A 12,316-nucleotide genomic window follows, 5' to 3' on the forward strand; every position below is an offset into this window, starting at 1 on the left:
TCACAGGCCGGTTCTCGCGACGGCGGGGAGTGATCGGGCGTTTCGGTTTCGTCGACTGCTCTTCTCGCGCCATGCCTGCGAAGAGCAACCGAGGTGTGATGCCGATCGGGGATTCTGGCAGCTCCTCCGTCCCCGCGTTGCATGCAGCGAAGTGCCGCCCTCGTCCACTGCGTAAAGTCGCCAAACACCCGCAAGCAAACCGGAACTTTCTGGTCAGCCTGTCACGACAGGTTCACCAAGCCCCCTGGGAACTGCTTTTTTCTCAGGAGGGGAAGACACCCACCGCTTGGACCGAGTGAAGAACCTCGAAACGAGCATGTTTACCAGGCTACGCTTCGTCAAGGCGAAGCACAGGGGTACACAGACCGACCGGCATCGGACTCTGAACTACACTCCAGAAGAAAGAGCGAAAGACGCAGCCTTCCTTGGTGGCACAGAAATAAACGAGGCTCGAATGCACAGGGCGAGGCAAGTCTTCGTGACCAGCGCTTGGCCAAGCGCGAGCAAGAAAATCAAATGCACTCAAACCGATTCCGAAAATGAACAGATCTCACGCAACCCACCCACTGAAATATCGACATATACATAGATATGTCTATAAGAGTATATGTACATGCACTTATGCATAGAACTCTCTCTCTCTCTCTATATATGTATATATGTATATATATGTATATATATATATATATGTATATGTATGTATATATATATATATATGTATATATATATATATGTATATGTATGTATATGTATGCAGCTGGAGTTGAAGGAATGCGTGCTGTTTTTTATGGACTGGAAGTCGACAGAAAGCACCGAAGAATAATTGAGTGCGCTGACTCAAGATGGGCGGGATTCTCTGTCTGCAAGGCCTGCGGAAGAACATTTGCAGGCAGCAACAGAGAAAGTATGTCTGCGCGCGAAGCCAAGCCGCAGCTCCTGAGATGCCAGCATCCGCCAAGACTTCTTTGGCCGCTGCATGCACGCCGCGAGACCTGGAGCGACAGACACAACAAAATTAAAAAAAAGTCCATTCATGGAAAGGATGCGCATACAACGAACAAAGGCACACATCGACTCCTGCAGATACGTCGAGATAAATTCGAAACAAGTCGTCGTATACACGAACATGGACTCATTCATATCTGCACGTACTCCGAGATATAGTTACAGAGAAATATCCGTACTCGAGGAGAAATCCGAAACAAGCATACAGACTCATATATATATATATATATTGATGCAAGTATATATGCAGATACACATCTAGCCACGCATGTTTCCTAAAAAGCGCAGCCAAAACGACGCGTCCAGTTCTGCCTGGAAATGAGAGGGCGCAGCTTGTGTATGTTTGTATTTTTATTTATCACTGTGTTCCTAAGCAAACTCATCTCGGCTCCGTCGAAGGGGACAGCGGCTCGAAAGCATTACAGGCATCGCTCGAGCTTGAGCGCGCTTCGGAAGCTCCTTGGGCATGCGCTCTTGACGCACTGACCGATCATCGGATGCGCACACCCAAGTGAAGAAGAGAGGAAAGAAAAGACGAAACAGAGAAGATGACAAGACGTCACAAAGAAAAAGCGAGAAAAGAGACGCACCTGAATCGCAGGCGCAGGGCCAAACCGAGGACGAGGAAGAGCGTGAGCAGCAGCAAAGCGGCGAACTGCGAAAGGAAAAGAAGGCATGCAATGCAGCAGCACAAACGCCGAAATATCCTTCAAGTTTGCCTTCTTTCTTGCACCTGGTTTTCTACTTCTCTTCTGCTTTTGAAGTCGATTTCCGACGAGATTTCTTTTTCGCTGGCAGCCACTCACCGACACAGAAGATCTGCGATTGGCGTAGAGGAGAGGAGCGTCCAGATCTCCTAAGAAACAGTCTCCTCGCCACCGACCCTCTAGGCGTCTCCCTTCGTTTCGTCCTCCAGGTGTCTCCAGCGAAGAGAAGACAGCCGAAATGTATGGAGAGAAGTAGGAAGAAAGAGAGGCAGAAATGTACGAAGAAATGTAGGAAGCGAGAGAAAACGACACCGAAGAAGAGGCCGCGGAGGCAGAAGAAGAACGGCGAGAGGCGAGACGGAGAGATGCGGCACAGAGACGACTGGATGCGTTGTTTTCGAGGAAGAGCTGAAGACGAAAGAGAGAAGAAGCAGAGAAGAAGAGAAACGCAAAACGGCCTGGAGGAAGAAAACTCCTTTCAGCAAGGTTTTCAAAGGAGATAGGTATGGTTCCGACTCATCAATACCAGTAACAACAAAGGCGTTTCTTGAAGAAAGGCGAGACGCGTTCCTTCGCAGCCTTGCAAAAAGTCACCGCTCCCGGCAACAGCGCGTTTTCTACTCATGTTCTTTACCGCTTCGTCGCTAGAGTCGGTGAAGGCTCTTGGAGCACTCAGACATCGTTTTTTCTTCAGAAAGACTCTCCTCGAGGGGGGGTCCGCCAGGTATTCTGCGTCGCCTCTGCTGGGCTAGTTGTCCTCGCGCAGAAGCAAGGCATCGACGCGTTTTCTATTCAACTTCCAAACATTATTTGCTGCACCACCAGGATTTCTCTCTTCACTTGTTCCTTGTTCTTCGAACCGCCAACCTCGTTCTTTCTTCCCTGTCTTCATGTCGCCACTGGAATGCTTCTTCTTCCGTTTCGCTCACTGGCGTTTTCCTACCGGGAGAGAAATCCACTTGAAGTCGCCTTCGTGCTCGACTCCAGACAGGTCGGCTTCCTCTGCTTCAGTCTTCACGGCCCCACAGCGGCAAAACAACGGCACGGTTCGCGCCTCGGACGCTTCTCCGCTTTGAGGTGAAAGCTGAGGAAAAAGAGAAAAACAAGCAAGTGCGACGGGTACGGCAAGCGCGTTTCGCGCCTCCCTTCGGCCTCCTCGTTTCGTCGCTTCTCGAATTCTCTGTCGTCTCGCTCTCTTCTCTCCTTTGAAGTCGCTCGAAACGATTGTGCTCTCCCTGTCTCCTTCAAAGTCGAAATTCACTGCCTCTAGGGTCATGACGTCGTTTCTGCACGCTCCTCTATCCTCGGTCTCCTCTCTGTCCTCCTCCTTCTGCGTCTCCTCACTTGCTTCGATCTCCATTTCTCACCCTCTCGGACGGACGCACTGCGGCACCCTCTAAGTGAGTTGTCTTCTGACACAAGACTCGAAACAGTCGAAGGTTCTCTCGTGTGCAGCAGAGCTAGAGTGACTCATCTGTCGCTGTTGAGCGTCGGTTTGGCGCTCCGGACTTCACTGCGCCTGAAAACGACTGCCTTTGCGTTTTTCCCAAAACTGTCGACATTCTGTGAACACTCCCTTGCGATGCACTTTCCACAGGAAATCGATGAAGGAGAAAGACAGGAGAGAACGGGCGAAGAAGAGAGACAGCGCAGAGACAGAGGAAAGAGAGCAGGAGGAATCTCAGATCCACGCGAAAAACAGAGAGAAGTTCAAGTTTGTTTTTACGGGGCGAGAAGAGAAAAACGCTGGGCGACCTCTTCTCTTTCGGAAGTCAGCGGTTACCTTGAGCTCACGCGGTCCAGTCTCGAGGACGCATGCACCGACAGCAGGACGCTGAGAGCGACGTCGGTCTCGGGAAGAGGCGGATCTCTCCTGAGATGGCCGGCGCTCCGAACGCGGAGAAAACTCGGGAGGAAAGGCAGCATCGCTCTTCGTCTCGAGCAGAAGAAGATGCACACGCACAACGCCAGCGTCGCCGCTGTCAAAGTCACGGCCGCGAACGGCCGAGGGGATCTCGACTAGCAACTGCAGAGAAATCGAAGCGAGAATCGGGAGGCAACACAAGGTGTACGAAAAACCTGTTCGAGCTCCCGCAACGAACATTCCGAACTGATGCTTCTCCTCGCCTGGCATGACTCACACAAAAGGCACAGAGACGCACGATACACACAGATGGATATGCGCCTCGACAGCTTCACACATCTTTCGAATGCGTGCACAAAAAAGAGAAATATACAAACATACATCCACATCTGTTCACAGGTATGCATATGCGTGGAGGTGTAATTGTGCGCCGATGTATCCACACAGCTCTTCTTTGCGTAGATGTCCGTATGCGCGAATCGGCGGCGTTTTTCTGAGGCGTCGGCGACAGCGTATCTATTAGCGACTGTTCCGAAAAAAAAGGAAGAACGTCTCACAGAATACTCGCCCAGAATAGAACAGATGAAGTCGTTGAATAAAAAACAAGCAGAGAGCCATCCACGGAAGCGCATGCAGCGGCAAAAAGACACGCGGGCGTAATTCCCTGGAACGGCAAGTACGCGTTCTCTACCGGTGCTACGATCTCCACGGTTTTTCTGCATCCATGCAGGTAGGGTAAGAGGAGTGGAGGAAGCCAGCAAGACGCAGCGCTCGAAGCCTGCAGAGGGTCACAGTTTTCTTTGGCACCTAGATGAGATAAATCCTCACAAACCACGGATCGGGATGGAATTCCTTGCATGCCCGAGGACGGAGCGAAAACGCGACACTCACTCCTGGAAGCTCAGGACCCTCCTCCGTCGCGTCTCCCTCGACGAAGCGACTCGAGGGCGAGACCACAGAAACGGGGAAAACCGTCTTCCACTTCTCATCAAACGCTAGGAAATACCAATCCTCTCCCTTCTCTCCAGCCGGTTCGTCGGCTCTCTCCTCGTCCAAGACACCCCAACGCAGATCGTTCAAACCAGAAGAAGGAGACGGCGAGCGAGAAGGAGAAGGAGACGGCGAGCGAGAAGAAGGAGAAGAAGGAGAGCGAGAAGGAGACAAGGAAGACTGGTAAGACTGGAAAGCCTGGAAGGTGCGCAGGGCCTCCGGAGGAGGCAATTCGATTTTCGATCGACTGCCAGTGAACCGAGGCTCCAAGCGCGAGCGCAGGGGGGACGGCGCGGAAGCGGCCGCGTCCTCCACACTCGTGAACAGGGAGGAGAGAGAAGTCGCGACAAGAGGGGAAGAGAAGAGGGGAAGGCCGGTTAGAAAGAGAAGTGTGGCAGATCCGTGGAGAGGCAGGAGGCCGCTGCGAAGCGAGGAGAGCCGCAGCAAGCGATGCAGATGAACAAGAAGAGCGCTGCCTTTTTACAGCTTGCAAAGACCACAGTGGAAAAGCGGGACCCGACGCAGCACAGAAACAGAGGAGGTCGCCACAGGTCGAGAGTGGCGCCGGCGTCAAGAAAAAGGAACGGAACGAAGCGCCAGGTCCTAGACAAAGATCGAGGAGACGCTGACATGACATGAGAAACTAGGGAAGAAGACTTGGAAGGCTTCATTCGCGGCAAGCTCTGCGTGCCGCAGCTGTGACGTCTGTTCGGCTTTGCGTCATCTGAGACGATTGCCTTGTTCCGCCACCTCCTCAGCGCCTCCTTTTTCGACGTTGAGAAATGCACGCAACATCTACCTACGAACGCCGGAACTCGAAGAACCAAAGAATGCCTGGAAACCTCAGTTCTACTTGTGTATGCTGGTCCGTTCGGTCCGGCTCAACTACAGTTGTCTCCCTAACTAGGCGCTGCGAACACAGCCGAGCGTGGAGTCGTCTGCGCAGACGACCTGCATGCAAGTAACGACGAAAGTTGGTCGACGAACGCCTCAGCAGAGAAGAGAAAGCTACATGCCGTTTCTGGACTGCCTGCGGCATTGTGCGAGCCAGAACACAGAAGAACTGAGAAACGAGACAACAGTGCGAACGAAGTGAAGCCAAGCACCCAGTCTAACCTGCTGCCATTCGATCCATCTCCACGGATGAAGAGAGGAGCACACCTCCACCGAGGTCCATTGAAAAGGAGAACAAGACGACAGTGTGCAGATGAGCATGCAAAGACAGGAAAGCAATCGAAACGGCTTTGCAATTTAATGCGTTTGAAAAGCAGGGAATGAACAGAAAGATACTTACGTATTCACCACCTCGATGACGTGCATAGAGACTGTGGCGTTCGCCTGAGACAGACGCAGACCGGAGAAAGAGAAACCGTTTCTCCAAAAAATCCACCCGGTAAATGTTTCCTCGAATTCCCTCGCTGATGTCAAGCTGAGGCACTCTTTCGAGATGTGGTTACTTCCGACGAGTGCGCCTAAACTGTGAACCGCCACTGTTTGTGTGTTTCACTTCTTGTCTCTTCGTTGCTCCTGGTCTGCTGACCTGTAACTCGAGAATCGACTTCCAACCTTTCTGCTTCAGCGTCTCCTCCACGAACGCCAGCCGATCGCTCGGCACAGCGTTTTGGAGGACGTTGCTCGTCGCCCCCGTCGAGGTGGTGTTGTCGGTAGGTTCTTCCACGTTCCTTTCATTTCGCTCTCGAATCCTGCGCCTTAAGCTTCGCCTGAAGCCGCGTTCTTCTTCTCCGTCTGGCTCCCGAAGAAAGTCGTCGCCACCCTCGAGCTTTGAAACTGTCTCCTCCCCCATCTCCTTCTCCCCGTCCGACGGCGGAAAGTGTCTCCACCCCAAACTGAGGCGCACACCCAGCTCGCTTCCCGCCTTAACAGCCGCCGTGACGATTCTTGCGAAATTGACTTCCAGAGACTCTCTTTGTTTGCCGACGGTCTGCCAAAAGCTGCCTTCTTCCCACCCAATTTCCGGCGAAGTCGATAGCACGTTGTGTTCATGTAGCAGCCAGTCGTCAGCTTCCCCCTGAGTAGGGTACCCTAAAACCGCGATGTTCGGTGCACTGTTCAAAGTTGGAATAGCCAGAGATCTGCAAAGTCATGTCGCGACAGATCGGAAACTCGATGCTCCCAGAAACGCCGAGAAATCGAAACAGGGTACGAAAAGGTACCCACATGCATGCAAGATTGGTGTACGCAATTGCGCACGTATATACGTATACATATACATATATATATATATATATATATGCAGATCTCTGTATATATGTCTTTATAGGTAAATGTACGCCAGGTTTTTGTATGTAACTGCGCATGTACGTATATGTGGATCTATGCCAAGTTTTGGTCTGTCTGCATGAATGTATGTATGTTACGCTTTTGTCTGCATATATGGATCTGGACGCATGTGTCTTTGTATGTGTGTGTAATTGTTTGGATGAGTGTGAGAACGATTGTGCTTTTTGTGTGCCTGTGCATGAGCAGAAGAAGCGGCAATGGGCGAGCGCCAGCGGAAGGAGCTGGAGGAGCTGAGACCTTACACTTGGAGTTCCTCGAAGGCTCTCTGCGCCCAGCGAGGCAGAGGCATCTCTTTGCAGCAGTTGAACGGTCGCGTCCAGACTTCGCCGTAAGTGTGGAAGTTGAGGGCAACCTCAAAGCGGCCCAAGTCCTCGAGGAACGAAGACGACTGCGGAGGCGAAAAGTCGATCATGCGGTGAAGCTCGGAAGACGAGGCAGACGAGGGAGACGCGGGAGGAGGCGGCGTTGGCGGACTCGAACGTCGATACTGCTCCACAAGGAACTTCACTGCTGCCGTCTCTGGCTCGCTGAAGGGGAACGGACCTCCGTAGTCGTCGCTTCCTTCACTGGAGACACGACGAGCGTAGCACAAGAGAGAAACGCTTTTTGTGAGGCGCGAGAAGGCAAAGACCGAGCGAGAATGAGCGACATCCCCGGGGAGAAGAAAGAGCAAGCAGCTGAGTCCACACATCTCTCTGTCGTTCCGAGAACGCCCACAGGCGCGCGCGGAGAGGAAGCACAGATCTTGGGGAAGAAAGGTTGAACGCACTCGCTGACTCTTCTGGGTCGCTCCGTCTGACTTCTGCACTCTCTCTGTCACTCCCAAACCACCTACGATTGCGCGAGAAGGAAGTGGAACGCATAGTTTCTGTTTAGGTCGACGCCTTCGTCTTCGAGCTTCGCATGAGCCGGTCGACCCTCGGAGCTAAAGCGTCGGCGGTTTTTGCGGAGCTGTGTGTTTCCAGTCTTCTCGATCGCCACATACGCGTCCGGATTGAGGAAAGGCACAACCCAAAACTCGCGCAAGTGCATCAAGTACACGGCCTCGGCCTCCCCTGCTTGGCAGTCCCGCAGAAGCCGAGCTGAGTTGCGCAGTCGAGAGCACCGGCAAAAACGCAGATTCTTTTTGCACAACAGTAAAGAAACATCACGGAAAACGCGGCGCTGAACACCGGCAAGACAAAACGATAACGGCACTCCTGAAGCTCGGTCGAGCGAGAGCAGACCGGTCATGACCGGCCCTCGCGGTGTCGATGCTGTCCGCGAATGACAGCGCTCGTCACCATCGAAGCTTTTCACGATTCTCCCCGTCCACAGCGAACCTTGTGGCCGCTTCGTGAGTCTGCGAACTGAGGATCGACGCGAGCGCTCTCACACGAGTCACACACCAGAGAAACAGACTGGCGACTCCTCAACTCCTGTGTGAACGGAATGCGACCAGACGGAGAATAACAACTCCCCGTCTCGGCCATATGTCTTGCCATGTCGCTTTGAACACGGCGCCTCCCCGTTTTCTATGCAGCCGAACTCGACTCGCTTTCGTCCTGCACAGTGTTCGCGGTCTCTCGAAGAAGCCCTGGCGACTCTACGTGGATTCCCCTTCTGTAGAGAAACGATCTTTGGCTCGCCTGGCCAAGCAGGCCTAGCAAGCATATGCCGGTCTATCTTCTTCAAAGTGAAGCGAGGCTCAGAGATACGTTCCAGGCAAAGAGAAAACAGAAGCTCCGCTAGTCGTCTCTCACCCATGAAGTAGATGCACATGGTCATGCTCATCGGTTCCCGGGCATGATGGAGGCCTGTGAGGAGAATCTCAGGAAACTCCTCGTCCTGCTTTCTTTCGCCACTCGCAGAGAGAGGGCTCTCGTCACTGCTTCGCTGCTCTCGAGTTTGCCCTGGAGCTGCACTCCCGCCTCCCAGAGGCGAGGGAACCGGAGGAGACAGAGACGGCGAGACCGAGGCACCTCCCCGGCGCTTCAGCAAGCCGCCGACACGGAAGGCGACAATCGGACGACCTTCAAAAGAGTGACCTGAGGAAACCGAAAGCGAAGGAGACAAGGCTGTGGCGTAACAAGGCAATCCGAAAAAAGAAAAAGAAAGATCCTCAGAAAGAGACAAAACCTACAGACAACAAACCCGAAGAATGTACACTGCCAAGAGATGCCGACTCGTATGTTGATACTCGATGCACATGTATACGTCTTTGTGTCTGTTTGTGTCTGCTTGCATATATATTATATATACATATATATATGTATATCTCCACATATATATATATATATATATATATATATTGTGCATAAATGGGTATATGCTTGCTTCGCGAGATGAGAAAGGAGAGAGCGAGGAAGCCATAAAGTCGCTAGATGCTTCGGAAGAGACGAGTCTTTGAGAGGAGCACTGTGGGCGAAGAAGGACAGGCAGCTAAGACAGAGGAATCTGTGGGGGGGGGGCAGATAAGGAGAAGAGAAGAGAGGGGTGCATGCGTCAGAGAGAGAGAGATGGTGCAGCCGCGTGTAGCTGCTCATCTGTGTTTTGAAGGTAGTGTTTGAAATGAGGGACTCTCTTGTAGTTCACTTGACAAAAACTGGTCTGTCTCACCGATGCGGTGCTCAGAGATAAGAGAAGGCCCGTAGGTCTGAAGCAACTGATTCATCATGCGAAAGGCTTCATCGTAAGTTGGATAGCCATACGGCATAGATCCATGGTCGAGGAGGAAGAACGGATCGTTCACCACTCCTCGAGGATCTTCTGCGCTCGACGAAGCTTCGCTGGGACGCGCGCCAGAGGCAACTGTGGCGTTGGCGGACAAGCTGCGCGGAATGAAGGACTCGAAGGAGACAGGCGCCGACGCGTTGCGACTGATAGCAGAGGAGGAAGAAAAGGCAAACGAAGTGATGGCAACCTGGCCTCTCGAGGAAGAAGAAAAAGAAGAAGAGGCAGATGAGGAAGACGGAAGAGAAGGGGAAGAAGGAAAGAAAGGGGAAGAGAAAGACGACGAGGAAGATGAGGAAGAAGAAGGGATATCCAAAGAGGAAGACACGGCAGAAGGCGAGGAAAGAGAAGAGGGAGGAGGCCGAGCGTTGGAAAGATGAGGAGCGAGACGAGGAAGCGAGGGACGATAAGCCGCTGATCGCGGGGAAGAGGAAAGAGACTTTGGAGAAGAAGCTGCAGGCTGTGTGGAGGAAGACGAAAGATGCTTCGAAGGCAAGGAAGCAGTGACAGACGGCGAGACACCATCGGCCGAAGCCGAGGAAAGGGAGGAGACCGAGACGGAAGAGAACAGCTGGCTCGTGGTAGCCAGAGGAGACAGAACTTCTACGGAGTCGGCGGACTCGACGAGGTCCCGGCTACCGACGTGTGTGGTGAGAGAAGAAGGACTTTCTTCTGAACTGGATGCCCAGCTGAAACTCGAAAGAAGCAGATTCAGGTAGGGACAAGCCAGCAGCAGAAAGGCGGTGGGTCTCCATGCGCGGAACCTGCGAGCTATTGACGGCACCGCGTCACCCGTCATCTCGCACGAAGAAGGTTGAAGGGATGCCGAAGATGGAGGAAAAGCAGAAGGAATCTGTTAGATCCGATTGTGTCTCTGTTCGACTGGACTTGTTCCCATCGAACGAATGTTGCAACGCAATGCAGCAGTAGGCACCTGCATGGAGCGCTTCAGACTGTAGGAAACAGACTCCTTAACTTAAAGTGGAGAGTCAAACAGAGTGCTCAAACGAGAGAGAAACATGGCATCCTGCAGGAGAAAACAGGCTCGTGCCACGGGAGACTGCGGAGGGAAATGCCGAAGACGCACCCGCGTCGGTTTCCGGAGCCTCACAGAGAAGAAGAAAACCGTCCGTCCAACTCACATGCTCGGACATAACGAGTTTTACTCAACCCAATTTAGCAGCGAGAGACTCACAGACCTGGTCACCCGCCACTCATTCCAAGAAGAGCTTGGGAGGAGGCATGGTGGCTGCCATTTGACACCAGCGACATTCATAGACCATTCCACTGAGTCACACACATACCGAAAGTGAACCGCGACGATCGAAAAGGAGAGAGTACGAATTCATTGCCTTGAAAAAAGTCCCGTCTCTTGTGCGAAGTGCACATGCGCCTCGTCCTCCTGTCTCAGGAACCGGATCCGTCTGCATGCGCAGCGGTGAAGACACCGGATGATTGCAGCAAAAAGAAATGCATCTAAAGCAGTTCGTACCACAAATGGACTTCCTACAGTCAGTGCATTTCCAATCGGCTTTTTCTCCTGTAGTAAAGAGGGGACGAATGCGTGTGCAGTGCTAGTTTTTGCACAGCATTCAGCGGTAAGGCAGACTTTCTGCTCGCGAGTTCTCACGGTTTGAGAGTATCCCCTAGATGTGGACTGAGAAACCACACTTTTGCGAGTTTTTAATCCGGATAGTCAAGTCCACTCGGGCCGAAGGCCCTTCTAAAGTAAAGTTCGCCGAAAGCCTTTATTATTAAACACACACTCCAGGAGAAAGCAACAGTGGACGGCTTTCATACACCAGTTGGACGCGGCGACCTCTCAGCGTCTTGAGGTTATTACTGTCATGCACACGAAACGCCCTTCTTCATCGATAGAGACCTGAGTCTGTCAACTTTGCTTGACACAGAGCCCTGTCATGACTCCGTCTGACAGAGCCAGTCTATCGTCGCGAGTGTCAATCGAATCCAACGATGCAAAGAGTAAAGGGGATAAGCTCTCAATTATTTTTCAGATGCCAAAAGAAACCCAACAAGGATAAACCCTAGGTACTGTACTAGAAAACGGAGGCGAGCCTACATCGGTTCTTGAATGACGAAGTATTTCCATTCTGCGCGAACGATCGCATTCTGGAGACCGAAACTGGGATCGACAACGGCGATCTTTGTTGCTTGAGAAGCATCACATAATCATACTGAGTACGCAGGCATTGTTAGTCCTGAATACGACACAAAAATTCAACTGGTCTACACCTGGCTCCTGCCACACCTTAAATGCCAGACACCGCAAAGATCACTAAAGTTGGGATAAACTTCGATGCTGTTTTCCCTGTAACTTCCACATGAAGAGGCAAAGAAAGAAGGGAGGGAGTCCCTCCAGGTAGGCCTGGGCGCCGACACTTCTACAGATTCTGCTCAGACAACATCCCTAAGATATGGCGAGGGGAAACTGGAAACAGTCCGCAGAATGCGTACTAAACTCAAAGCATAGCATCGTTGCTGTCACACCTCCATAAATTAAAACGCAGCATCGTTGCTTCAGCAAGAATTCGAGTTGGGTTTCATACGAAATGTTCTCGTCATGGCACATCGACGGCACCGTTCCGCACTCAGCGACAAGTCAAAAGACGGTTATAAACGAAATTCGTCTTCCACTGCACGTGAATGTTGTGTGGTTTGATAATTGTAATGAAGGCAATGCACAATGCAGAAAGAATAGAATCTCCATCTGATGAAA

The 12,316-nt window shown here is 52.1% G+C and overlaps 1 protein-coding gene across 1 annotated transcript; it reads right to left on the bottom strand.

The window, feature by feature from the left end:
* Nucleotides 1-10,924, bottom strand: TGME49_271870 (zinc carboxypeptidase superfamily protein; the record flags this gene model as incomplete). Its single annotated transcript, XM_018781633.1, has 13 exons — nt 9,466-10,924; nt 8,610-8,894; nt 7,703-7,949; nt 7,110-7,433; nt 6,107-6,659; nt 5,861-5,904; nt 4,468-4,987; nt 3,496-3,738; nt 2,656-2,796; nt 1,812-2,120; nt 1,596-1,660; nt 838-992; nt 1-167 (listed from the first exon to the last, which is right to left on the bottom strand). The coding sequence occupies exons 1-13, from the start codon at nt 10,376-10,378 to the stop codon at nt 1-3; spliced, it is 3,966 nt and encodes a 1,321-aa protein (XP_018636669.1). The 5' UTR covers nt 10,379-10,924.
* Between the last annotated feature and the right edge of the window lie 1,392 nt (nt 10,925-12,316).

Source organism: Toxoplasma gondii, chromosome VIII (assembly GCF_000006565.2).
Source record: "Toxoplasma gondii ME49 chromosome VIII, whole genome shotgun sequence".
NCBI classification, from domain to species: domain Eukaryota; phylum Apicomplexa; class Conoidasida; order Eucoccidiorida; family Sarcocystidae; genus Toxoplasma; species Toxoplasma gondii.